The 27,823-nt window shown below is 38.2% G+C and overlaps 1 protein-coding gene and 1 pseudogene across 1 annotated transcript; one reads left to right on the top strand and one right to left on the bottom strand.

The window, feature by feature from the left end:
• Positions 1-5,754: 5,754 nt before the first annotated feature.
• Positions 5,755-7,819, bottom strand: LOC148776749 (polypeptide N-acetylgalactosaminyltransferase 1-like; annotated as a pseudogene).
• Positions 7,820-9,798: 1,979 nt separating this feature from the next.
• LOC148776748 (olfactory receptor 4F6-like) lies at positions 9,799-27,791 on the top strand (the record flags this gene model as incomplete). Its single annotated transcript, XM_088840226.1, has 4 exons — positions 9,799-9,891; positions 10,772-10,823; positions 12,815-12,920; positions 26,837-27,791. Coding segments are annotated over 4 exons (1,206 nt in total), but the record flags the coding sequence as incomplete, so codon positions are not given.
• Positions 27,792-27,823: the final 32 nt, after the last annotated feature.

Below are 27,823 nucleotides of genomic sequence, written 5' to 3'. Positions count from 1 at the left end.
CATTCATAAAAAGATAAAGAGAGAATATCATGAGACAGTATCTCATGTTTAACCTGGGGAGTGACAAAGATCAAGAAGTTTGATAACACACTATATGGTTGAGAATGTGAAATGTGTTCTCTCACATAGGTGGGAGTAAAAGTTTTACACTGTATTTAAGACAGTCAAAATTTAGAAGGCCTATGCCCTGGAACCCAGCAATGCAGCTTCTAAGGTGCTTAGCTTATGGCTTTTTTCACACATATAGGAAATTATGAAAGTTTAAAAATGTTTATTGTATCATTGTTGTGATAGCAAAATGTTGAGAAAAATGTCAGTTCCCATTAATGGAAAGCTAATTAAATAAGCTATAGTTTAGTCATACAGTGGAATACTGTATGTTCAATTTCATAAAATATGAAGTAGCTCTATAAGTAATGTTACATAATTACTTCAAGATACATCGTTGAGTAAAAAAAAAAAGTGAGCTGAGGGAGGGAGATTCAAGAGGGAGGAGACATATGTACAGTTGTCTTTAAACATAGGATATCTTTCTAGAGGAATAGTTTTTTAGCAACAGAGACGTCAATGATTCATGGCTGGGGTAGCTTACATGTCTGAAGCAAGATCCAGGCGTGACACCATTATGTGTCAGGACATGATGGCCATCTTCACTCTACAGAGGAGTATTCTTTGTTGTTGTTCAGTCGATCGGTCATGTCCACTCTTTGTGACCCCGTGTGCTGCAGCACGCCAGGGCTCTCTGTCGTTCATCTTGCAGAGTTTGTTCAAACTGATGTCCAGAGTCAGCGATGCCATCCAACCATCTCATCCTCTGTCATCCCCTTCTCCTCCTGCCTTCAGTCTTCCCAGCATCAGGATCTTTTCCAATGAGTCCACATTTCACATCAGGTAGCCAAAGTATTGTAGCTTCAGCTTCAGCATCAGTCCTTCCAATGAATATTCAGGATTGATCTCCTTTAGGATTGACTGGATGGATCTCCTTGCAGTCCAAGGGACTCTCAAGAGTCTTCTTCAACACCACAGTTTGAAAGCATCAGTTCATTGGTGTTCAGCCTTCTTTATGGTCCAACTCTCACATCCATACATAACTACTGGAAAAATCATAGCCTTGACTATATGGACCTTTGTCGGCACAGTACTGTCTCTGGTTTTTAATATGCTGTCTGGGTTTGCTATCGCTTTTCTTCCCAGGAGCAAGTGTCTTAATTTCATGGCTGCAGTCACCATCCACATTGATTTCAGAGCTCAAGAAAATAAAGTCTCTCATTGTTTCCATTGTTTCCCCATCTATTTGCCATGAAGCGATGGGACCAGATGCCACGATCTTCATTTTTTGAATGTTGAGTTTTAATCCAACTTTTTCAGTCTCCTCTTTCACTTTCATCAAGAGACTTTTGAGTTCTTCGCTTTCTTCCAGAAGAGTGGTGTCATCTGCATATCCGAGGTTATTGATGGTTCTCCTTGCTATCTTCATTCCAGCTTGTACTTCATCCAGCCTGGCATTTTCCATAATGTACTGCATATAAGTTAAATAAGCAAGGTGACAATATACAGCTTTGATGTACTCCTTTCCCAATTTGGAACCAGTCCATTGTTCCATGGCTGGTTCTAACTGTTGCTTCTTGACCTGCATACAGGTTTCACAGAAGGCAGGTAAGGCGGTCTGGTATTCCCATCTCTTTAAGAATTTCCCACAGTTTGTTGTGATCCACACAAAGCCTTTAACATAATCAGTGAAGCAGAAGTAGATGTTTTTCTGGAATTCTCTTGCTTTTTATCCAGTGGATGTTGGCAATTTGATCTCTGGGTTATTATAAAAGCAAACAGCAAAAACTGTCAAGAATCTGGAGAAATTGGAGTACTTGTACATTGCTGGTGGGGATATAAATTGGTTAAGCCTCTGTGGAAAATAGTACAGCAGTTCCTAAAAACCATGGATTACCGATGATTCAGCAATTCCACTCTGGGTATATATACAAAAGAACTGAATGCAAGGAAACGAGCAGATATTTTGCGCTCATAGTCACAGCAGCAATATTCACAATAGTGAAATGGTGAAAGCAACCAACGTATTCTTCAGATATGAATAGATAAATAAAATTTTATATACACAAATAATGCAACCTTCGGAAGGGAATTCTAACATGTTCTAAAACATGAATAAACCTTGAAGACAATATGATAGGTGAAATAAGCCAATCACAGAGGACAGATTTTGTGTGAGTCCACTTATATGTTTCCTAGAGTAATAAAATTCAAAGATAAAAATTCTAATAGTTGCCAGGGGCTAGGAGAAAGTGGAATGGGAAGTTATTATATAATGCGTATTGGAATTTCAGTTTGGGACAATGAGAAAGTTGTGGGGATAAATGCTGGTGATGGATGCATAACGATATGAATGTAATTAATGTCCAGAACTATACACTTAAAGTGGTTAAGACGATAATTTTTATGTTATATATACATGTTACCACAGTAAAAATAGTTTAAAATCATAAAAAAGTAGGAGAATATAATAATAAAAGTACTTAAATAATCCAAAGGAAACAAAAAGGGAGAAATAAAGGAACAAAGAACAGACAGAACAAATGGGAAAGTAATAGTCTGTCGGTAATTGAGGACTGGAAACAAAAATTTATAATTGTAAAGTATGTGAAGAAAATACACTCTCATAGAATATAAACAATCTACATTGTGAATATTCTTTATATTTCATAGAGAAACAAATGTTTCCTGAAAACAAAAGGAAATTCTCTGTAAATCTGCACAGACAACAGCATTGCCTTAAAGACGTTATCCCTGTCTTCACTCTGGGAGCCAAATTAACCTAAACTAGATGAAAACCTCGGATAAGAAAAGGATGTTTCACAGAGTCTTGAGGGAGTCACAAACCAGCGCAAGAGGACTCTGGAGACGTCACAGGAGTCTCTGAGATGAAACTGGAATTGCACGCTGGGGCGTCTCAGCATCACCCCCTCCCTTCATTCGCCTGCACCCTCCGTTATCGAAATCTCCTCAGGAGGTTTGTACCCCATTTCTTTCAATTACTCTACAGCAAAAGTAACCAAAATACAAAGCTCTGTTGAACCGTCTCTTCTGGGTGAGGCAAGTGAAAGATCTGGCTGCCTTGGGTCAACTTAGGTCTCTTATGTAGCTCTTGATGAAAATATCAGTATGTCAAATAAGGCCCACATCTCCAGGACTGATTATAAGGCTGTAATTCTTTTCACTGGCTATCACATTGTCCAGCAGAAGTGCCCTGTTGCTATAACTGTTTCTTTTGAGTAATTCAGGAAGGGAGGAAAGGGAGTTTCAGCATTTAACTTTGTATATTGTAGGATGCTCAGGATCAGGCCCCTGGATTTTGATTCTATGTAAAGGAAAAAACATCAGTGAGAAGATACAGACTCAGTATTTATTCCCAGCTTTGTCCATAATTAGTCTTATCATGAAGGGTAAGTAACTTTTCTTCCTGTCTCGGCATCATTGTATTTTTTCTAAGTCACCTACAAATTGATCCTAGCTACAGTGGAATTACATTTGAATATTAATATACTTTTGCAAACTTTTGTGGCTTTATGTTTCTGGATATGAAGTTTCAGTCACTAGTAACATAAGCTTGTTATATGAAATGTTGACTCTAGTGTCCAGCTATTCATCTCCCTCGGTTTAACAATCCCTGAAAGTTTTTTTCCCCTGAAACTTTTTTGCTTAGTGATTCATAAAAGAATGTTTCATTATTCAGAAATTTAGTAAACTTTAATTTGGTCTGAGAAGACTATTGAGAGTTGTACTAAGGAACTCATGGGCTTCCCAGGTGGCGCAGTGGTAGAGAACCTGCCTGCAAATGCAGGAGACATAAGAGATTTGGGTTAAATTCTTGGGTCAGGAAGATCCCGTAGAGGAGGACATGGCAACCCACTCCAGGATTCTTGCCTGGAGAACCCCATGGACAGAGAAGCCTGGCAGGTGACATTTCATGGGGTTGCAAAGAGTTGGACATGACTGAAGCGACTTAGCACACAGTAACTCATTTTCTACAGTGCCCCCAACTAAAGATAACATTCCCACTTACTCTCATGCACATCACAAGTAATGTAACACTCCCTTTATTTATTTTCTGTTTCTTGAATCACAATGTTTCAATATCTTCTTCCTTTATATCATACCAAACTGTGTGGACGTCACTAAAATCAATCTGAGCAACCAAAGAGAGTTGCCCATAGCTTTACTGTGTGATATGTTGGAGCTGAGTAACTTTTTAATCACTAAGGCTTTTAAATAATTATGCTAAAAAGTTTATACTATGTAATCATGTTTGTTGATAGTACTGTTATTAACAAAAACAGCTATGAATTTTTTTAGGTCCAATTATATTCTAGGAACTGTACTTAGCATATATTAAATATACTCAACAGCATTTTCACAGGAACTCTGAAAAATAGGTGTTAACTTGCCCAAGAACACACAGTATGTCATGCTGTTTGAACACAAATCAAGGTTACACTGTTTATTTTCCTTAAAGAAGGACCGTTCTGACCAACCTAGAACGCATATTAAAAAGCAGAGACATTACTTTGCCCACAAAGGTCTGTCTAGTCAAAACTATTGTTTTTCCAGTAGTCATGTATGGATGTGAGAGTTGGACTATAAAGAAAGCTGAACGCCGAAGAATTGATGCTTCTGTGGTGTTGGAGAAGACTCTTGAGAGTCCCTCGGACTGCAAGGGACTGCATCCCTTAGGATGAAAGCAGTCCATCCTAAAGGAAATCAGTCCTGAGTGTTCATTGGAAAGACTGATGTTGAAGCTGAAACTCAAATATTTGGCCACCTGATGCAAAGAAATGACTCATTTGCAAAGACCCTGATGCTGGGAAAGATTGAAGGCGGGAGGAGAAAGGGATGATAGAGGATGCAGTGGTTGGATGGCATCACCGACTCAATGGGCATGAGTTAGAGTAAACTCTGGAAGTTGATGATGGACAGGGAGGCCTGACGTGCTGCAGTCCATGGGGTCGCAAAAAGCTGGACACGACTGAGCAACTGAACTGAACTGATGGTGATACAACAGGACTACTGAGTTAAGTATTATTGGATTTAGTCAATCAGTCAATCAGTTGTGAACTTAACCCAGCTGTGGTAAGTCACCACATAGGCTGCAGAGTAAATGTTCTCTTTTTTCCTCACCATCCCATGTGAGGATCCATTTTTCACCTAAAATGTCATTCTTAGCCCTTCCTAAGGAGGCTCATTTTTCTTTTTGATTATATATGTAGCTGCTCACTCCACTACTCATCCATCCAAACAGAGAAAGCATTTTTTGCTTTCTAATTAGCCTCCTGTGGAAGAAAGCTGATCGTTGAAGAATGGATGCTTTTGAACTGTGGTGCTGGAGAAGACTCTTGAGAGTCCCGTGGACTGCAAGGAGGTCCAACCAGTCCATTCTAAAGGAGATCAGTCCTGGGTGTTCATTGGAAGGACTGATGCTAAAGCTGAAACTCCAATACTGTGGCCACCTCATGCGAAGAGTTGACTCACTGGAAAAGACTCTGATGCTGGGAAGGATTGGGGGCGGGAGGAGACGGGGACAACAGAGAATGAGATGGCTGAATGGCATCACCGACTCTGTGGACATGAGTTTGAGTGAACTCCGGGAGTTGGTGATGGACAGGGAGGCCTGGGTGCTGTGATTCATGGGGTCACAAAGAGTCGGACACGACTGAGCGACTAAACTGAACTGAAACCTTACATCCTGCAGAAAGAAAGCACTTCTCCTTTTTTTGCTACTTAAGAATGTGGCAGAAATGTATGCTGAGGTATCCCAGTCAATCCTTATGTTTTCCTTTTTTTTGCACATTTGGTCTCAGAATATTTCTGGAAGGGTGACATTCCGAAGACGCCACTGCTGGAACCGGCTTCCATTGCAGTCTCTGATGCTGGGCACAGGGCTGTCCCCGTTTGTGGCCAAGCACTGGTTACTGTTCACATGCCACAGGGTCAGTTTCACTGGGTCATACTCCCAAAGCTGGTTGCCTTTTAGATGGTGGCATTTGAGCATTGTGACTGGGTCATTAAGTTTGGAGACATCCAAGCAAAGGTCATCTGTTCTAATTTCTTTGTTGGCAGTGTAAGAGAAAAGCTGATTACCTCCCAGACCATGACAGTTAAGTCCCAGCTTTTTCAATCTCTTCAGCCATGTTATCTAGGCTCTGATTTGTTTCCACATTCTGTATCTCTCCCAAAGAGAAATAGTGATGGGAAATCTGAGAATCAGGATAAATATTCTCTAGGTACAAAGAGAATGGTCTGCATTCGAGTTTGTACCTTAGACCAAGTCTTGATGATATAGGTCCATAATCTACCTTTGTAACACCCGGGGAAATTATATAGAAGAAATTCTTGAATGCATCCATCCACACGTCTGCAAGTCATCTGTTATTTTTATTGATACTCTGGCTCCTGGAAACATGTAGGGTGTAGCTTTCCGAAACACATGTCCAACATGTGAGCAAGTAACAGTCGCCAAAGTTCTTCCACACTGCCAAATCCTAAAGGAAATTTCTAGGTTTTCTCCTCCCCAAATATCCATTCCAGCACCATATGTTCCAATTTCCTGAAACTAACCTCTGTCTATAGAGAAAAGGCCTCCTGCCATTGTACATGTTCTCACAGGAAGTCTGATCACCTTTCCCTCTGTCCATTTCTCTTTGGGGGACGGGATACCAGAGAAAGTGGAGCTTCCAGTTGAATCCACCATAGGTCATGTCAGAACCTGCCATGTACTCAAAAGCACCATCACTGATCACATCTATGATAGGACAGACCACTGTCTTCCTGTCATGTTTGATCCTGGCTAAGAGAGGCTCCAGCCACCCTGCAGTGCACATCTAAAAAGGTGATCACTTTGCCTTAAGACACAGCAGCGCCTCTTAACCTAGCTCTGATCAATCCAGAACGTTGCTCCATTTGAATGACGTGAACAGGTACTTTTAATTTTTTTTTTCACATAACTCTCTGGAGGTCTTTTCAAAAAGTCTCTTTCACTGGCATCATCTACTAGAACAATATCTTCTAGCATGTGTCTTGGTAAGTGATTAATGATCCTATGAACAGTTTGCAGAAGTGTTCTCTAAGCCTCATTTGCGGAAAACAATCACCACACTGGTTGTAGGAAGGCTATCTGGATACACCATTGTTTTACATCCTTCTAACCTAACATCTGGAGAGGGCAATGGCACCCCACTCCAGTACTCTTGCCTGGAAAATCCCATGGACAGGGGAGCCTGGTGGGCTGCAGTCCATGGGGTCAGGAAGAGTCGGACACGACTGAGCGACTTCACTTTCACTTTCACTTTTCACTTTCATGCATTGGAGAAGGAAATGGCAACCCACTCCAGTGTTCTTGCCTGGAGAATCCCAGGGACGGGGGAGACTGGTGGGCTGCTGTCTATGGGGGTCACACAAAGTCAAACACGACTGAAGCAACTTAGCAGCAGCAGCAGCAGCAACCTAACATCTGGTAAAGATCTGTTGAGTGCAATCATCTCACTTGCCCTTAAATTGAACTGACTGATTTTAAACATCTCTTTCATCTTTCCTTGATCCTCTTTAGGAATGACGACTGATTTCCCCATTTCTCCAGGATCTTCATGAGGCTTTTGTACTGGCTCTAAAACAACCCCAGCAGGAAGTTCTCCCTCTTTTTTTTCTCATCACATTTGTTGCATTCACTGAAGTAAAGCAGCAGGAACATATCCAAGAGTACCCAAATCCAGAAGGTTGCTAGGACCATCTTGTAGTATGCAAATTTTCTCATGGCACTTTAAGTCAAAGGCAAAATTTTAAAATATATATATAAATATACAAAGATCATGAAAATTACTCCAATCCAGTTTCAGCAGGAATCACTTTCATAACCCCGAAGTGGCTGTTCAAGTGAATTCACATCCCAAATCCGCATGTCTCACATCTCCAGCTCGCTCCGCAAGCTGCGGCGGCGGCAATACCTGCGCTCCTCTCCGGCCGCGGGCCGCCGCACCGCCTTCTCAGCCACTCAAGTCATTATTTTTGACCAAATGGTCAGGTCAAATTACCTGGACCTGTCATCAATTTCCTCGTCATTTGTCTTGTTTCAGCATCTTGAATATCACTGTCTTTTGCTCTCTGTCTGCTTTTACCTTTTCTGGGTGGTGCACTCAACACCTTCCTTCATGTGAAACTAACCCAATTTATATAGTCACTATATGCTAATCTTTTTTAAATGTAAGCCTACTTCCAGGTATATTAATTATCTTGCACAGTTAGAAAAGGTAAGAAAATGTACTCTACTTCTTATTTTTAAATTGAGGGTTTAAAAATAGAGGCAGGAAAAGAAACTTGTACTGCTACTGCATGAGTGTTTGAGTCGTCTGTAGTATGCACCATAACTTTTTACACTTTTCCCAACCAACATAAGATTTTTATTTCCCTGTCATGTATTTATTTTAAATAGTGACTCTATAAGATTAGTCTGTGAACTGGTGATAATTTAGGTGTACCAGAATTTATTGAGTAACATTAAAATAAGGATTTCCAGGGTCCACTTTAAAGATTCTGATTTAAGAAATGTGGCAAAAGGCTTCCAAATCTATATATTAAAAAAAAATGCTCCCAAAGTAGTAATGAAAGAGATTTGGGAGATAGTGCTTTCAGTTCAGTTCAGTCACTCAGTCGTGTCCGACTCTTCGCGACCCCATGAATCACAGCAAGCCAGGCCTCCCTGTCCATCACCAACTCCCGGAGTTCACTCAGACTCATGTCCATCGAGTCGGTGATGCCATCCAGCCATCTCATTCTCTGTCATCCCCTTCTCCTCCCGCTGCCAATCCCTCCCAGCATCAGAGTCTTTTCCAATGAGTCAACTCGTCGCATGAGGTGGCCAAAGTATTGCAGTTTCAGCTTTAGCATCAGTCCTTCCAATGAACACCCAGGATTGGTCTCCTTTAGAATGGACTGGTTAGATCTCCTTGCAGTCCAAGGGACTCTCAAGAGTCTTCTCCAGCACCACAGTTCAAAAGCATCCATTCTTCGGCGACCAGCTTTCTTCACAGTCCAACTCTCACCATTATTAATCTTTTGGATGTCAATTAAGTAAAAATTTTGGCTCGATTTTTCTAATTTGCACTTTTCTGGGTAAAAAGGTGTGAATGCTCTACTCTTCTGCAGGAGTAGAGCAGAGAGAACAGACATCTTTAGGTCAGAAAACTCAAGTGTAAGAATGGATGCACTTAATAGAGGTCAAAAATGCATGAGGTCAGGAACCAGGGAGGTCAGGAACCAGGTAAGTCATCACCAATAAAAGTGCAAGTGCTTCCTGGAGACCAGGTTAGAAGAGTCTACTGTCCACATATCCAAGACATTTAATTCAAATTACCATCCACTAACTCTGACTTAGCAACAAGGTCTGATTTAGTTTAGTGTACTAATTTTATTATTGAATAGGCAGCAATAGATCATTTTGAGTCTGCATCTCTAGGTACAAATGAATAAAGACCTATTTTTAAATGGAGAATAGAAGTGAGTAAAAATAATCATTCTGATCTTGATCCACTCATGGTCTCTAACTCACTTTTACTAATTTTAGTGCACTTCTCAATTTTTCTCAATGCAGCCTTCGTGTCCTTGTTCCGGAGACTATAGATCGGTGGATTTACAAGTGGAGTCAAGGAGGAGTAGAACAAGGTTACAATCTTCTGTATCCCAGCTGGATTTCCAGAAGTTGGGCTGATGTACATGACCATGAGGGTTCCATAAAACAATGACACTACTACCAAGTGGGAACCACAAGTGGAGAAGGCTTTACGTTTGCCAGTGGCTGAAGGGACACACAACACTGCTCTGAGAACCAGGGTATGAGAACCAGGGTATAAAAACCAAGAATGAAAAAGAAGGTGATAAAGATTATAAGAGAGCTCAATATAGAACAGGAAAGTTCAATTCCAGGGGCAGGGATGCAGGACAGGGCCAGAAGGGGACCAGGGTCACAGACAAAATGGTCAATGGTATTGGGGCCACAAAAGGGGAGTTGGGTGATGAAATAGATATGGACTGGATAGCAGAGGAAGGCTGTTACCCAGCAGAGGCCCGCCAAGTTCATGCAGAGACGGCTGCTCATGATGGTAGGATAGTGGAGAGGTCGGCAGATGGCCAAGTATCGATCAAAAGCCATGAGGGGCAGTAAGAAGGTCTTGGTGGTGCCCATGGAGAAGAAGAAGTAGAACTGGAGGAAGCAGGCAGTGAAAGAGATGGTTTTGGTCTCAGACAGGAAGTTCCTTAACACATTGGGAACAGTGGTGTTGATGTAACACATCTCCAGGAACGAGAAGTTGGCCAACAGAGCGTACATGGGAGTGTGGAGTCTGTGATCCAGCTTCACTGCAAAGACAATGGCCCCATTCCCCATCAGTGTCAGGATGTAGGACGCAGAGAAGAGCACAAAGAGGAGGACTTGAGCCTCTCTAGAGCAGGGAAAGCTCAGGAGTATGAATTCAGTCACTGTGCTGACTCCTGACACATTCATGGCTTCCTAAGAGGTGGAGAGGAAAAAATGACAGCCACAGAGATGACCTTACTCTCTAATCTTCAGGAATATTTCCTTTCAGAGATCTGTAAGTCCCTCAGATTCTATTACTGTATTAATAATGTAAATACGCTGCTGAAGACGGTCAAACTTTGAGAATGCTATATATGATCTGACTTTGAATTTCAGACTTTCTCATTCTTCTTTCAGTATTTTCTCAGATATAGCGATGACAGGATCTTATGCAATAAGCAGCTTGCAGGTTAGTGACAATACTTACAAATGAAAGTAAGTATGATAATCATGTATTTTTATCTATAGAATAAAATATAAAAGATTCTTAATATTGGACACAGAATTTCAGTTTCTCAGATTTTTGGAATTACAGACACAAATGATAGAAATTGGAAGAGAGAATAAAAGGTAACATAACTGAAAACTTTATGCATTTAATATTTATTTTGGATCAGTGTTGCTACCATAAGTGTTGACATCTTAACACAATCTGATAACCAAGACAAAAAATGTCAGTGTGCTATCCTTTCTTCAGTATTCATCATTGTTTGTAGTTCAAGAAAAGTTTGAAGTCCAGATACCTACATAAAGACTTCCATCTGGTCTCATCTTTTACTTACTGAATTAAAATATTTCTTTAAAACTTTGGTCTAAGTTAAAACTTTATTTACAATTTTTTTTTCCTTTTTAACGTGAGCAATGTATCTGGTGTATCACTTAAGGATTTTTGAGGTTTTTGCCTGAGGTGTCAGAATTCCTAGAAAGTCCCCTATTCTGGTTTAGAGACAGTTTCAGAAAATAACAAATACTCACAATGCCATTATCAGTAGTTTGGTCATATTCATTTGTTTTCTGAATCCCCTCTGTTAGTGAGGGTCAGTTATTAGTTGCGCCAACGTGACCAGAAGTGACATGACTGAGTCATGATGCTTATTTAGGAAAATATACACACAAAATACAGACCCAGACACTTAATAAAAGTTTTCCATCTGAGAATGTTTATTAGTGAATTAGTTATAACACTGATCACTTTCCAGATCACATAAAGTTAGAGCTTTAAGAATAATCTTGATGATTGCGATTAGTGACACAATGCATGAGAGAAATTCACAATTTTTCATATCACACTGCAAGGCTTCTCTTCAGTCTGTGAATAGATCATATATGGCAGAGCAATGCTGTGAAGAATTGCCTGAAGCAGGAATTGAGAGTTAGGCAGAAGCCGAAGTAACTTTGAGAATATGGTGAAAAGAGCAAGAAGTATTTGGTGCTAACATGCAGGAGGATTCCAATGGCTTTAGAAACCATGTGGGAGTGAACTCACCAATCTGGGTTGCTCAATCATTACCTTGCTCTCCCTCCTTACAGCAGAGACCACAGGATCAGTGGCAGAGCCAAACATAGCTAAAATCAGGGAGGGCTTAAATGGAGGGCTTCTCCTAACTGTTTTGCCAGTTATTTCCAGATGTCACTTTGCTAACAACTTTTTTCCCCGCAAAGGTTCTGACTGGGTACAACTACTTGATTAATAAGGACAAAATTTACATATGGTTGAGATTCCTTCCTCATCTTCAGCTCTCTCATTTCCCTTTTTCCCAGCCCTCTTAGTTGCAAGGATGAGTGTCTTTACATTAATTCATATATCTTGAGGTGTCACTGTTTTTACGGTCACACAAAAGAAGGCAGAGCTAAAAAACACACTTAGAATTGTCTTGTACCTCTTCTGAACCCATTTCCTTATAGAATTCATGAGTTGGACTTCTCATCTTCTGTTTTTGCTGCAGCAAAAGGCAGCCAAGACGAAGGGCATGCCATGCTTGGGAGCCAACAGCCCAGAGAGGGAGTTTTCCTCATCAGAGTCAATGATGAGGACATGCTTTTATGTTCAACTCTACCATACCCATATATCTCTTCAAACTGAGCCAGGAAATCCAACAGTGTATGTATGTAAGAAAAAAAAAGGACTAACTATTCATGTTACAATCACTGATGTGATATACTGCAGAGTGCCTTTTACTTTATAAATCTGGTTAGTCATTATTCCTCTGTATAAGTATAGTGTAAACATTCCATATGTGAACACAGAACATTTTTGTTCATTGGATAAAAAGCCATGGACCCTTTATGAAGCCTATTTGTGAAATGAACAGTTAGCATAGATCATGTGTGCCATTTTTTCCTATTGTATGATTTTGATGATTATTAGAGAATATCTTTCTGAAAGCAATCTCTTTCCAGGTAGTATACTCGTCCTTCAGACTGCCGGAGAAGACAGAATACCAAGTGAAGAGCATACGGAAAGAAACTGTTTAATCAAGCTACTGTTCTTGAAGTGGGTGGACTGGTGAGTTGACTGGTTGGCTGGCCGGTCGGTTTCTTGTATTGGAAAGAAGACTATGAAAAAACTGGCCCCTAAGTTTGTCCTCATGTAATGATTTATGAATCCCCAAAGCATAAGAAACAGTGTGTGTATGGCATAAACTTGTGATATTCCATTCTAATACCCTAACTATTCCCAGCAAGTAATTCTGGAGACTTTGGAGGGTGGAGTTATAAAGAATTTAATTGAGTCAGTTTATTCCATCAATGACAAAAATAAAAATTGACAACTCTAGACTTTTCTATTAAACTTCCCACTTTTTGACCATCCCACTGCTTATCTACATTTTCACCAAAAGCTGCAGGAAAAATAATGTCACTGCTAATAAATCTTATAGGACACTGTGGCAGAAAAGATGAAGTGAGATGTGAAGCTGTCAAACCTAGAGTGTTCCAAACTGTTGTTCACATTAAGCAGACATAGTTCATTTTTTCGGAAAGAAAAACAGGAAGCACAGATCTCATGATTCTGGTTTAAATCTATGAACTTGGATTTATTTCTGACCTATTACAGAGAAAGTGATTTATTTATGCTTAGTAAATAACAGTCTGGGAATCTTCTATCAAGCACCTTATTCAGTGAAATGGTAAAAAATATCTTTTGGATTCAACATTGATTGGAAAACTGGACAGCTTTAGACTTGAATGCTCAAGCTTCCTTTTTATGCTTCCTTAAAAACCACCAATGGGAGTATTCCAAATCTTGATTCAAAAGTGTCATACATGATCCTCCTTTCAATTTCTCTGTTCTTTTATGCCTTTGAAATTTCTTTATCTCCTCTTCCTAGCAAAGTTAAGACTGGTGACTTCTAATACACAAGGCAGGAGATCTGAATTTAATAAGATAACTGAATGTTGAAACTATTATTTTTAGGTCTCTTGTTGTTCAGTCGCCAAGTTGTTGTTGCTGTTGTTCAGCTGTTCAGTCACCAAATCATGTCAGACTCTTCACAACCCCATGGATGCCAGGCTTTCTTGTCCCTCACCATCTCCCAAAGTTTGCCCAAGTTCATGTCCATTGCATTGGTGAGGCCATCCAACCATCTCATCCTCTGTCGCCCTTAGGCCTCTTAGTGTTTTCTTAATATTAATCAATTACAAGATTACTCTGTTGTTTGAAATACATAAAGATTTATAAATTTTGTACAATTTTTAAATGTACAAATTTTAAATGCATGTACTGAAAAGTGCATGCCTGTCCAGATATTTGAATATGTCCTCACTTTCTTTTCAGAGAACAAAGTTAATTCTACCAGATAAAATTGCAGATAAAACCCCATTTGACTGTAGATTCCTTTAGTTGTTTTTATCATCCAAAAATACTAACTAAATGAACTAAACTTTTATATTGAAAACACCATTTTCTTTATCTAGGTAGGATCTGAATATAAAAAGCAAGATAGTTTATTTTTTATAGTATGTGTAAAAATGTGAAATTAAACACATAAATAGGGATATTTTAAAAATAATAGCAAATATTTATGATATACTAGGTCTCTTGTCAAGCCACTCCAGTACTATTGCCTAGAAAATCCCATGGATGGAGGAGCCTGGTAGGCTGTAGTCCATGGGGTCGCTAAGGGTCGGACACGACTGAGCGACTTCACTTTCACTTTTCACTTTCACACATTGGAGAAGGAAATGGCAACCCACTCCAGTGTTCTTGCCTGGAGAATCCCAGGGACGGGGAGCCTGGTGGGCTTCCGTCTATGGGGTCACACAGAGTCGGACACGACTGAAGTGACTTAGCAGCAGCAGCAGCAGCAGGTCTCTTGTAATTTTTTTAGGCATCACTCAAGTGGAGAAGGCAATGGCACCCCACTCCAGTACCCTTGCCTGGAAAATCCCATGGATGGAGGAGCCTGGTGGGCTACAGTCCATGGGGTCACTAAGAGTCGGACACGACTGAACGATTTCATTTTCACTTTTCACTTTCATGCATTGGAGAAGGAAATGGCAACCCACTCCAGAGTTCTTGCCTGGAGATATATATATATATATATATATATATATATATATATATATATATATAAAATGACAGATATATTGCTTTTCAGTTCAGTTCAGTTCAGTCTCTCAGTCTTGTCCGACTCTCTGTGACCCCATGAATCACAGCACACCTTTTAGAGACACCATAATGAAGAAAACAGAGGTTAGCATAATTTTTGTAAAGTAAACAGCAATATAAAAATGTTGTATTTTGTAGGAACTTCTATATATAACTATTAAAAATGATATAAATAACTCCAACTGTAGGAGGCTAAGGATCAGGAAGAATATGCACACATTATCAGCTGTATGATATTATTAACTATTTAGGTCATATATTAGTCATGTTTTTATAGGTGTCATTATTGAATAAACAAGCATAAAAATTCAAAATGACCATTAAAAAAGATGTTGAATATACTACGAATCAAGAATTATGATCAATTCAATGCTGTGGACCTAAGGTTTAGTCTGGGTTTACCCTCCCTGTTGTCTGTAACTGAAGCTATTGATGATACTATTTTTGTTAAATCCACAGTGTTATCAGGTACAAGGATGAAAATAAAAATAGAATTAGAAAGCTATAGATGTAGGAGGGGCTTTAATTTTTTCCAGTGTGGTAAACAGGAATTCATTGAATATTTTCTTACTATGAACTATGATCACTTTTGAGCACTTCAGTGAAAAAGAAATAGATTGTAGGTGGTATATGTTATGTCAAAGAATAAAAAAGTATGCCTGCTTTTTCACCTAATACTAGCTTAGTAGGCTGTCAATGTTATTTTAGTTAAATTAGAAAGGGCAAAATGTTGCTACTATATAAAACTATATTAATACTATTAAAATAATTATATAAAATAAGTATGTAATTTTTAACTCTAAGTAAAAGAAGTAACCCTAAATATTCTAAAAGTATACTTGTAAAATCAAGTGAGTTAGAGCAGAACTCTCAAAATAATCAAAAGTTAGGAAAATTAAAAATAAGAACTGAAAAAAGAATTTCATTTTATTCTTTGTGCTGCTAATTTTAGGGTCATGGGAAAACTAAGCCTCCCTGTTTCTTTGTATCTCCCTGTCACTCTCTGAATACCTCTCACATGATAGAAATTTTCACCCACAGTGTCTAAATTTTCACCTAAATTTAGACACCTACAGTGTCTAAAAGGATCTTCACAATCACCAAATGAAATAAGTTAAATACTCTTACTGTTCCGAGTTTGGCTGTCAGTGCAATCTGTTGGGGTTTCAGAGTGAGAAGTAGCATGACTCAAGTGTAAGCCCAGTGTTTTCCGACGCCAGGCCTTCATCTGTGTCGTCATTCTTTCTCTCTGTTCAGGTCCAAGAGTATAATTCCATTTCCAGGGTAACTATTAATTATTTTAGGCTTTGAGAGATTTCTCTCCATAATCTCTATCAGATTCCTTCCAGGGTTAAATTAATAACCATCACTTTTCTCAATATTTGGAAATTTCTATTAATTACAGTTACATATTTGTATCCAGAACACAGTTTCCCTTAACTCAAAGAAAGCTGTAGACCCTGATGATTGCGGATCTGTGTCTACCTGAATATTAGCTCAGAGAAGACACCTCTATAGCTGTAAGATCCTGTAGCAGTTACTCATTTTGATGATATAGGGAGTCCGGAAGTTTCCAAATGTACCTTGGAGAAGAAACCCTTGATATTTCTGAAAGCTATGCAAAAATTCCAAGCCATTCTAATTAGTGTGCATGGAAATATGGCATTAAAAGATTGTCTTAAATATGCAGAGAAAGAGAACCAAGGGAGAAGTTAAGAAGTTTACAAAGTGTAGAGTGTATCTTCTTACCAGAGAGAAACCCTGGGGTCACACAGAGTCGGACACAAGTGAGTGTACACATACACAAAAGCGATATTATCAATATTTTTCTAAATATTGTAAGGGAAGCTTACCTTTTATTTTCATTTATACAATATTATGTGATTTAGTCTTAAGGACAAGAATCCAACACTTTAGTGATCTGAGAAGGAAATATGATAACATGTGTCTATCTGCCCATGGGCTGTTACATTTTTTTCATCAAAAGAATACAGTTATTCACATATTGGTGGTTATGGTTTCAGTTTCCTTTTTATGCAGTTACAAGTTTACATGTGCACGTCTCTCTCTCTCTCTATATATATATATATATATATTCACATATATGGTGGAGTTTTTTCCTTTGAGATATAGAGTATGGAAGGATATTTTAAATTCAATTAATTTAAACTAATATTATGCTTAAATAAATATCATTCAATGTAAATGGTTGTTTTAGAGAAATAAAGAGAAATTAGAGAAAATTTAAGCAACAGCACATTTTTAGTGTTCTTCTCGCACTTTGGGAATGAATGGCAGGGTTTGGAAAGCAGACATGAAAAGAATGAAGTAGAAGAGTGGGATTATTACACTTGACATTAACTATGTAGATAGTGTCAGTGATGTCAATCCACCACTGGTCAACTCGGCTGATGATCAGGCATAGGAGGGTCTTCTGTCTTGACACACAGTTTAGAATCATCTGTTCATTACACTTTAGCTGACTATGTTTAGGAATGGAAACCAGAGATAACCCTTTAAACCATTTATTTAGGTTCTGTTGTTTGAATATCTCAAACATAGGGTAATACAAACATTTAATTATGATAACTACACTAAATAACCTTGAATATGGGGTTGGGAGAGGGCAGAGTCAAATACCTTCCTCTTAGCTCCACATCAGCTCTTCAGAAATGGGTGGCTACAATGCAACATATCTGCGAGATGACTTTCTATTCACTTTCTTCCCTTCTCATTGTTAGACAGCTTTTGCTAACCAGACAGTTCACTATTTTTCAGTGACTGGGGACTCTGGACGGGTTCCCAGGGTTTATCTAAACTTCATAATTACTCCTTTTTATCTGGTAAATCTATGTAGGTGTTTTAGGTAGTAAATGAATGCTGTGTATCAACTCCACCAAGTTAGGAGACACAACAAGTGGAGGAGGTGGACATTCTATTCAATTAATGAAGGTGTTAAAATATTGTTATTCTTATGCCCCTCTGACTTCGAGGAAATGGGACCCTTCAGAAAATGGAACAGCTAACCAAAGAATAATGTGTAGAAATCTGTAGCCTGATTAATGAAACTGTAAATAAGAACAAACTTTTGGAAAACAGTTTGCTAGAGCCTTACCAAACTAATAATAGTATTGCCATTTGATAAAGTAATAGTACTCCTAGGTATTTACCAAACTTAGTTAAAAATTTTGTTCATGCAAAACCTGTATTGAATGTTTGTGACAGCTTTATTCATAATTACCAAAAACTAGAGACATCCAAGATGTCCCTCAATCTGTTAATGGTTAAATAAAGTGTGGGACACTTGTACAATGGAATATTATTCCATAATAAAAAGAAATAATTTATCTAGTCATGAAAAGATATAGAGGATTCTTAAGTGTCTGTTGCTACATGAAGGAAGCCAGTCTTCAAAGTGTACAAACAATATGATTCCACTTTTATGATATTCTGGAAGATGCGAAACTATGGAGACAGTGAAAAGTTAGGTGCTTGTCAGGGGATCATGAATTCATGGGAATGAATGAATATGTGAAGCACAGGAGATTTTAGTGTAATGAAATTCTTTATGATAACTGTTACTTCGAATATATTTTCTTAGGCATTTGCCATGTCTTCTGTGAGGGCCTAAATGCAATGACACTCTAGAAACAATGAGCACGTGTTTATTTCTAATTCCATTATCCGTAAATGGAATCAGGGATCTTTGGAGACAGGGCTATTGTTGGAATAGGAAATTAAGATACAAGATAATCTGGGAGCATCTTTTAGTCCCAGAGAATAAGGGAATGCTCAAACATACATAAACTCACAAAACTTGATGTGGATATACATCAAAGAGGCTTAAGAGCCAAATGAAAATGCTCCCAATAGCAGTATTTGATTATAATCCAGATTATAAAATAAATATCCATGGTTTCATACTAATATAAATGATTGAATAAATTAGTGGATGGGGTAGCAAAGTTATCACTCATGCAGGAGAATTAGAGATAAATTGTGTAGCACGCTACCCTAATCAATGGGAGCATAGCTACTCATTCCTTAAGTGTGGGCTGAGTGTAGTGACTTTTCTCAAAATACAGTGTGGATAGTATGGAAAGTAAATCTACAGTGAGGGAACCTGACATTTCAGTCAGATGATCAGGGTCAACATCAACAGACATAAACCATGGTGATGGTAGAGACACTTGATGGGAGGTGTCAAAAATGGCAGATCACATGTGGTGTGCTTCCCGTGAACCCATAACTCTGGTGTAATCATGAGAAAATGCCAAATACATTTCAGTGGGGTGATACCCTTCCTACTTTGCAGTTCCTCACAAAGTTAAACAGAATTATCATTCAGTTCAGTCCAGTCGCTCAGTCGTGTCCGACTCTCCGCGACCCCATGAATCACAGCACGCCAGGCCTCCCTGTCCGTCACCAATTCCCGGAGTTCACTCAAACTCATGTCCACAGAGTCGGTGATGCCGTCCAGCCATCTCATTCTCCGTTGTCCCCTTCTCCTCCCGCCCCCAACCTTTCCCAGCATCAGAGTCTTTTCCAGTGAGTCAACGTGTCGCATGAGGTGGCCAGAATTATCATAGAACTCACCAATTCTGCTCCTAATCTTCAACCCCAAAGATTTAAAAACTTGTACATGAATATCTAGAACTATTCAAAATGGGCAAAGGTGTTCATCCAACTGTTCATCCGCTGATGAATGGATTGATAAATGTGGTAATCCATACAAAGGAATATCATTCAGCCACAAATGTGTATCAGATACACATTTCAACATGAATGAAAATAGTTTGGAACTAGGTCAAAGTGATGATCCCACAATATGCCTAAATGCCATTGGTTTGCAGCTCTCAAATGGTTGATTTTACATTATATTAATTTATCTTGATAACATAAAATGTAACACTAAAAAGATAAATTAGTAAATATTATTTTCCACTATGAATTATGGTTTTAGTTATTAACTTTTTTTAGCTTATTTTTTTTAAAAAACTGTACTTGGATAATGTGTATTTTTGATGTAAAAGAGAATGCTACAATTCTAACACTAAGTTTTTGCTCATTTCTTTCTAGGCTGAATGTTATGTAGAAATTAGTCTAAATTTTTGTAAAATGAGAATAATAGCAGTTTAACAAAAAGAATTTTAGTACAATATGTTGAAATGTAGCTCTTATAATAATGTGAAATTTTTTAAGAATGGTGATATTTGATCTTCTGTGTGTACACATTTCTTTTCTGAGCAGAATTATAGAGTTAGAGGTATTCAGTATGTCCAGAGTTAATTAATGAATAAAAAAATCACAGTGCTAAATGCCAAGGCACACAAATTATTTCCCCTTAACTGAAAAGTCACAGTCTTATTTCTCATCAGGTGAGGAAGAATATGGGATTTCCATCTCACTGTTTGGTTAGACATAAGAAATGAGATCATATAGTTATTATACTCAGACAAGTGAAAAGCTTAATAGACTTGTGAACTTCTTTTTAATACATCGTGGCATTGATCTAAAAAAGAGGCAGCATAGCTAGGGAATGAATTTATAGACTTTGAAATCAAAATATTATTTCACTTGAATTTTCATTTTGACTTTAGTATTCTGAACTTTGCCAACATATTTATTTCTATTTTTAAGATATTATCATGGCCAAAATGGGATTGGTAATTATATCAATGAGGTAAAAGCAGGGATAGGGTTTCTAGGAATATTGTATGAATATGTTTCCATTAGAATTTGAAATAATTTTTACTAATGAGTGTGTTAATAGGCATTTCTTTTTCACTAGTGTTGGTCTAAATGATATTGATCAGTAGGTATTAAAATATTAGGAGATGCTAGTTTCCTTGAATATATTTTGCTGTCACAGTTTATGAATCATAGCTTCCTTTTATTTGCATTTACTTTTTAAATCAAGCTTCTAATATTTTTTCTTTTCTTAATGGCATGGGAATTCACGGTAGAGATCTCATAATAAACGGCCTGGGGACTCAGGTCACTGAGTCATCAAAGGGCCACCCAAAAGTGTTGTTAGAGCTGGAGTAGTTGTAAGGAGTACTAACCACAGAGATCAAAGAGGGAAGCACTTCTTAAGAGGTTCATTTATAGTGAAAATATTGTTTTCTGGGACCTTTTTTGGGGGGCGTGGTGAGGTCAGGTAAGTGGGAACAGTATAATTTAAATGAAGAGCCTGTTAAAATTACCAGCTGTTTTCCGTCAATGGGCAAAGTATAGCAACTCTGCTACAACATTTCAAAAATTCTACCCCCCTGCCCCCTGCACCTTGCCTTCCACTTTTTCTTATCTCTATTTCTATTTTTCAATTCAACATGCATTTGTTGAAACTAGTTGAACCTATACAAGTGCCAGTCTTTCCAAGGGGAAGTCTGAGTTTTCTCGAGGCATGAAGCTCTTCATATGCCTGCACTGTGTCTTAATTCACAGGGAAATTTTTGGACATGGATTATATTTCACTTAGAACTAGGAAGGACCTTGGGAATTGGTTTTGATGTGAATCATCTTTGACCTGTCATTTTTTTCATGGCAATTTCTGGAATGAATTTTGCTTTTTAATTCCACTGGCGTCAGTTTTCAATGAGAATAATATAAAAACCCAGTGTGTTTGCCAAGAAACTATTATCAGTTTTGAGGTGTTTATTTGCACATGCATGCTCACAGCCTTCCAACCCCTTGTCTTCTCTCCCAAATTCACACAATTTCGTATGGTCAGAATTTCTGACTAAAACATAGTCCCTGCTCTCAAGAAGCTCATACTTTTTGCAGAGGAGACAGAAAAACTAGTCAATTGTGAATTATATTGTCATGAAAAAGTTATCATGAGAACCTCACAAGTAAGATGTGATAGCAGGGTGGAGGAATATCTCATACAGAGTGGAGGAGAGACGGGGTGTATCACCCCTCTGAGTAATAACTGACAGAAATTTTAGAACAAGAAGTAATTGGCCAAGGGGAAAATGCAGGGAAAACTATAGAGCAGAACAAAAGTATGAGTAACCCTCATCTCAATGAAAGAACAATTGTCCTAGTAGTTCAAGAGATTTATAAGGTGGAGTTGTGAGATTAGAGGCTGGGAAAATGGGTTGTAGTCTGTTGCATTATGTGTCTTGCTGAGACATTGTGAAGAGAGAAGTTACTGAGAGTTTTTAATTGGTGAGCAGGCAAAAAAGACTCAGGAACCACTCCTAAGGTATGCTGTTCTGACTGCTTCCTTTTTAATTGTTTAATTGCTATTCCTTCTTGCTTGTTTCTGTTTTCTCCTTTTTCTTTTTACTACTGTCCCTGTGTGGTCTGTCTCCTCTCTTTTCATCTCTTTCCTTACTAGTATCAGTCAGCTAAATGATAGATATATTTTATAGCCCCTAGCAGTAGACTCAGGGAAGGCAATGGCACCCCACTCCAGTACTCTTGCCTGGAAAATCCCATGGATGGAGGAGCCTGGTAGGCTGCAGTCCATGGGGTTGCTGAGTCGGACACAACTGAGTGACTTCACTTTCACTTTTCACTTTCATGCATTGGAGAAGGAAACGGCAACCCACTGCAGTGTTCTTGCTGGGAGAATCCCAGGGACAGAGGAACCTGTTGGGCCGCCGTCTATGGGGTCGCACAGAGTCGGACACGACTGACGCGACTTAGCAGCAGTAGCAGCAGCAGTAGACTGCCACAAATAGAAGATTTTTTTCTCGGCCATTGATTTCTTATGGACAACACTTTTTGTTAAGGTGCTATTGTGATGTTCTATGAGTAAACAGCTGTTGACACACTTGTAAAACTTTATTTCAGTTTTTAAATGCATGATTAAACTACCATCACTACAATCTGAATTTGCTGGGTTATACATCTGGGACTCTTATTCTGTATTTTCACAATAAATTTCATTTTTAAGTCAAAAGCCAATACCAGGTTGTTTTAGACCATTTAAATAATACAGAAATGTAGGCCTTAGGAGATGAAAGCCACATGTATCCTATTTTGAGGATTCACTGTTTGTAATATTTGATGTGTAGTTTTGGAACTTTTTTTCATGTACAAACATAGTTTCATAAAAAGAATCCTGCTTTTGCTACTAGAGGCTCTTGATTTAATCCAGTATTTGGGTGGTTGTTTTAGTTGTTTCCAGTTATTTAAATACGTATAAAAGACTGCCATCAGTATTTTACCAATTTAAAAGTGAACTCCGGGAGTTGGTGATGGACAGGGAGGCCTGGCGTGCTGTGATTCATGGGGTTGTGGAGAGTCGGACACGACTGAGCAACTGAACTGAACTGATCATCATGTAACAGTTTTTGCAGGCTATGGAAATACACACACAAATATCTTACTCTAATACTTTGCCTTCACATCTAGATGATGATAACCTTATGATTACTCATGAGAACAGATCCTGAATTTTCATGTACCATCAAATTTAACTAAGTTTCTGAATTGCAATGATTTCTCATGTATGATAGCATGCAGTGCTTTTCTTTCTGTGACTGGCTTATTTCACTTTCTCCATGTTTAATAACAAGTTACTCTTGTGCCTTTTGGAGATGGCAGGAAATTTTTGTTTTTTAAGTTGAATGTTATGCTAGTGTTTGTGTGTTGTGTGTGTGTATCACATTTGCTTTATCCATTCATTGATAATTAAAGAGAAAAACAGGAAAAAATAATCACCTAATTTTCTTACTACCACTAAAAATTTTTAATTACTACTTTTTAAAAAACTGACCTTTTATTGGTCTTTGAAACAGTTTTAAATATTTTTTACATATGGAAGCAAAGTGAATATACATTGTTTTGTATACCAGACAATGTATATTTTAAAATCTACATATTGCATGATCAAAGCCTTTAGATACAGGTTTGATTATAGCTCCTTTGAAATGTCACACCCACTGCACTTAACTCTGATGATTGTCCTATTCATTCTCCCTTGTTCTGTCCAGTTCTAATTTGTTCCCAGTTAAAACTCTGATGATTGTCCTATTCATTCTCCCTTGTTCTGTCCAGTTCTAATTTGTTCCCAGTTATTGGCTATAAAAACCTCCATTCACTGCCCCTGTATCAGGGCCTCCTGGCACCACCCCTGCAGTGTTTCCTTTTGGCTGCAAGACCCACTTCCCATCCATTACCCTCACTATTTCCTTCCTGACTGGCCTGGCTGCCTACATGTCTGTTCTCGGCTGTAACAGTTTCAAGGGGCTCCAACCGGCTTATGCTGCTTTCTCTCTTAGGCAGTGAAGATTATGCCCACAGGAGAGCCCAGGCGTGGTGTGGAATGCCAAGGGAGGAGTGACAAGAGACAGCATGGTTGTTAGTGGTGTGGGGCCTGGAGGAAAGCTTAGTGGTGGCAGTGCAAGTGGGGGACTCCTGGTATTCAATTCAGATGTGGAACAAGCATCAGTAATTTGGTTTGTTTCAAGATACAGTTCCGTTCCGTTCCGTCGCTCAGTCGTGTCCAACTCTATGCGACCCCGTGGACTGTAGCCTACCAGGCTTCTCCGTCCATGGGATTCTCCAGGCAAGAATACTGGAGTGGGATCTTCCCGACCCAGGGATTGAACCCGGGTCTCCCGCATTAGAGGCAGATGCTTTAACCTCTGAGGCACCAAGATACAGTAGTTTAATATTATGTCTAAAAAAATAGAATGTATATTAGGTTGAACTCTATAAAACTGGCATTTGATCAAATATGAACTGACTGAAAGAATAATCTCTTATGGCTCAAACTAAATGCATATAAGCCTGGACAGGAACAATTTAGTGATAAGAATTAAAGATATGCATTTTCTATTTTCTCCTTAGACATACAAGTTTTAAAAATGGATTTCCTTTATATCTTTCTTGTGAACTTCTCAGTTTTTAAATGTCTGTTATTCATATATTTCATTGCAATGTATTTTATTCCTATATATGAGTAATAATACTCTTCCAAGATGAAAGAACTATGAATATTTAATTCATATTTAACTATGAATATGCTTCATTGCAGACATTTATGTTATTTATAAATTTTTTAATAATATTTTATCATTGATGCCTCTTGTAGCTTAACTGTTAGTTTATCTAGTTTCAATACACTAAGAAAATTTTCTTCCTTTATTGAAGTATAGTTGATTAATCATTTTGTATGTTTTAGGTATATAGCAAAGTGATTCATTCATATATATATGTATATATCTCTCTATATATACATATATATTCTTTTGCAAATTCTTTTCCTTTAGAAATTATTGCAAGATATTAAATATATTTTCTCTGCTATAGAATAGTTTTTGCTATTTATTTATTTTGTAAATAGTAGTGTGTATATGTTTTTACTTGACTTAGTCATAAACAGTGAAAATTTTGAAGTTTAGGAATCTAATTCTAAAGTACCTTCTAAACAAATTGAATTTCTTTTCTCTTTATCAGTGTATGAATGTGACTTTTTCCTCGTAGCCTCATCCATGATTTCATCAATTTTTTAAACCTTTGAAATTTGTTAATACAGAATAGCACCCAACGCAATCTTATTTACATTTCTTTAAGTACTAGTGAGAGTTTTACTTTTCATGTGACTGTCAGCTATTAGGACTTCTTTTGTGTCAGTAGTCTTAGACGTTTTTCTCATTGTAAATTTGGTATACCATGCTTTCTATCTTTATCTATCTGGAGGAACTAATTTCATAATAGAAATATTAGTCATCTGTCTGATATTTTATAACTTGTTTTTCAGTGTGTTTTTAATTTTTATTTTATAGTGCTTATACATCCATATAAGATATCTATGTAGCTGTGTATGCAAACTTTGTACATATACCTGTATCTAAGTATAGTAAGAACTGAATATTATGGATAGTGCCAACTATTTTTCCTCCCTCATTTGTTAATGAGATATTCTTAGAATGACTTTTAGATGTTAAATGTTTGTTTAAATATTATTTTTCTTTCTTTTGGTTTGTTACCCTTTTTGATGTTTAAATATCATTTTGAAACTTTCTTGAGTTTATGATGAGAGGCCATAATCTATGTATTTACAAGTTTATCTGTTGTGCCAACACCATTGACTGAATAATTCACACTGTCCAAACTGGTGTGATATGGTTATGATTCTTCAATAGTCTATTGAGGTTACCCATTTATTCTGGCCCCTTCCTTCCATTCTTTACATAGAGGTTTTTTTAACTCTCTGAAAACAGAAATATGATCAGCTAGAGCTGAATATCCCCCCAGATTTTCTACTGCTCTTAGGGTAAAAAGCAGAATTCTTATTGTGGATTGAAGATTTCATCCTGTTTGGCCTATTTCTCTAGCCTGACCTTAGTCATGCATATTCTTGTCCCCCGGGCCTTGTGTCTCAGGGCCTTTGCACACGGCATTTCCAAAGTCTGGCCTACTCAATTTCAATGATAACTCATATTTTGCAGAGCCTAAATAATCATGATGGTGATGTGTCACATTATCATAGCCGTCTGATATTTCCTTCAAATTAGTTGTCAGAGACGAAACTGTATTTAAAGTTATTTAATGTTGATCTACCTGTATCTACTCTAGATCAAACCTGTAAAACTTCAAAAGTCAGAATTTCTGTTTCACCTCAGACCTTGACTTTGGACTTAGAATATAGTTGATACTCATAGGATATGAGTTACACTCATTAGTTGTGTTACTTGAAGAAATAAATTAATGCATGATATTTTCATAACATATTAATGGCTGTTAGTGAAAATTTTTTTCTTCATAAAACCGAATTTGATAAACGCTTAAATCTGTTCCTTTAAATAGTAACATTTGATAAATTCTTTGGTTATTTTGTTTCTGGATTTTAGGTACCATCAGAAAAAGCCAGTGTATGAAAGAAATGACACTTCTGTGTCTGAGTTTGTGTTCCTGGGACTTTCTGCCTCTAGACCAGTGCAGCATTTCCTCCTCGCCTTCTCTACAGTGTTGTATGTAACAGTTGTTCTAGGGAATCTCCTTGTTGTGTTTGCAGTGACCTTTCACCCTCACCTACATTCCCCCATGTACTTCCTTTTAGCCAACCTCTCATCTATTGATTTGTGTCTTTCTACCTTAACAGTGCCTAAGAGGATCTCTGACCTGTACTCTGGGCACAAAACCATATCCTTCCAGGGGTGTGTCACCCAGATATTTGTTCTTCATACCCTGGGTGGATCTGAGATGGTGCTGCTCACTGCCACGGCCTTAGACCGATATGTGGCCATATGTCAGCCCCTGCACTACCTGACCATCATGAGCCCACGGGTGTGCCTTTTGCTTGTGTGTGGTGCTTGGGCTATTGGCCTCATTCACTCAGTGGTCCAGTTAGCTTTTGTGATCCATTTGCCTTTCTGTGGTCCTAGTGAAATCGACAGCTTTTACTGTGACCTTCCTTGGTTTATCAGACTTGCCTGCATCGATTCCTACAAAATGGAATTCATGGTCACTGCCAACAGTGGGTTCATATCCATGGGCACTTTCTTCTTACTGATTATGTCCTACGTTTTCATTCTGGTCACTGTATGGAAACGCTCTTCAGTCGGCTTGTATAAGGCCTTCTCTACTCTGTCAGCACACATCACTGTGGTGGTTTTGTTCTTTGGACCATGCATCTTTGTTTACATGTGGCCATTTCCCACAGTGACAGTGGATAAGTTTCTTGCCGTTTTAGACTTCTCGGTTACACCCGTCCTGAATCCTGCCATTTACACATTGAGGAACAAGGACATGAAGATGGCGATGAGGAGACTCTGTAGTCAGTTCTTGAGTTGGAAGATCTCTTAAGTAACTCATGGGAGCACAAGTTATTTCAAGCA

This window comes from Moschus berezovskii, chromosome 9, assembly GCF_049115385.1.
Source record: "Moschus berezovskii isolate FMDL1 chromosome 9, NW_MosBer_1.0, whole genome shotgun sequence".
Lineage (NCBI taxonomy): Eukaryota > Metazoa > Chordata > Mammalia > Artiodactyla > Moschidae > Moschus > Moschus berezovskii.
This window is presented reverse-complemented; position numbering and strand designations above follow the sequence as displayed.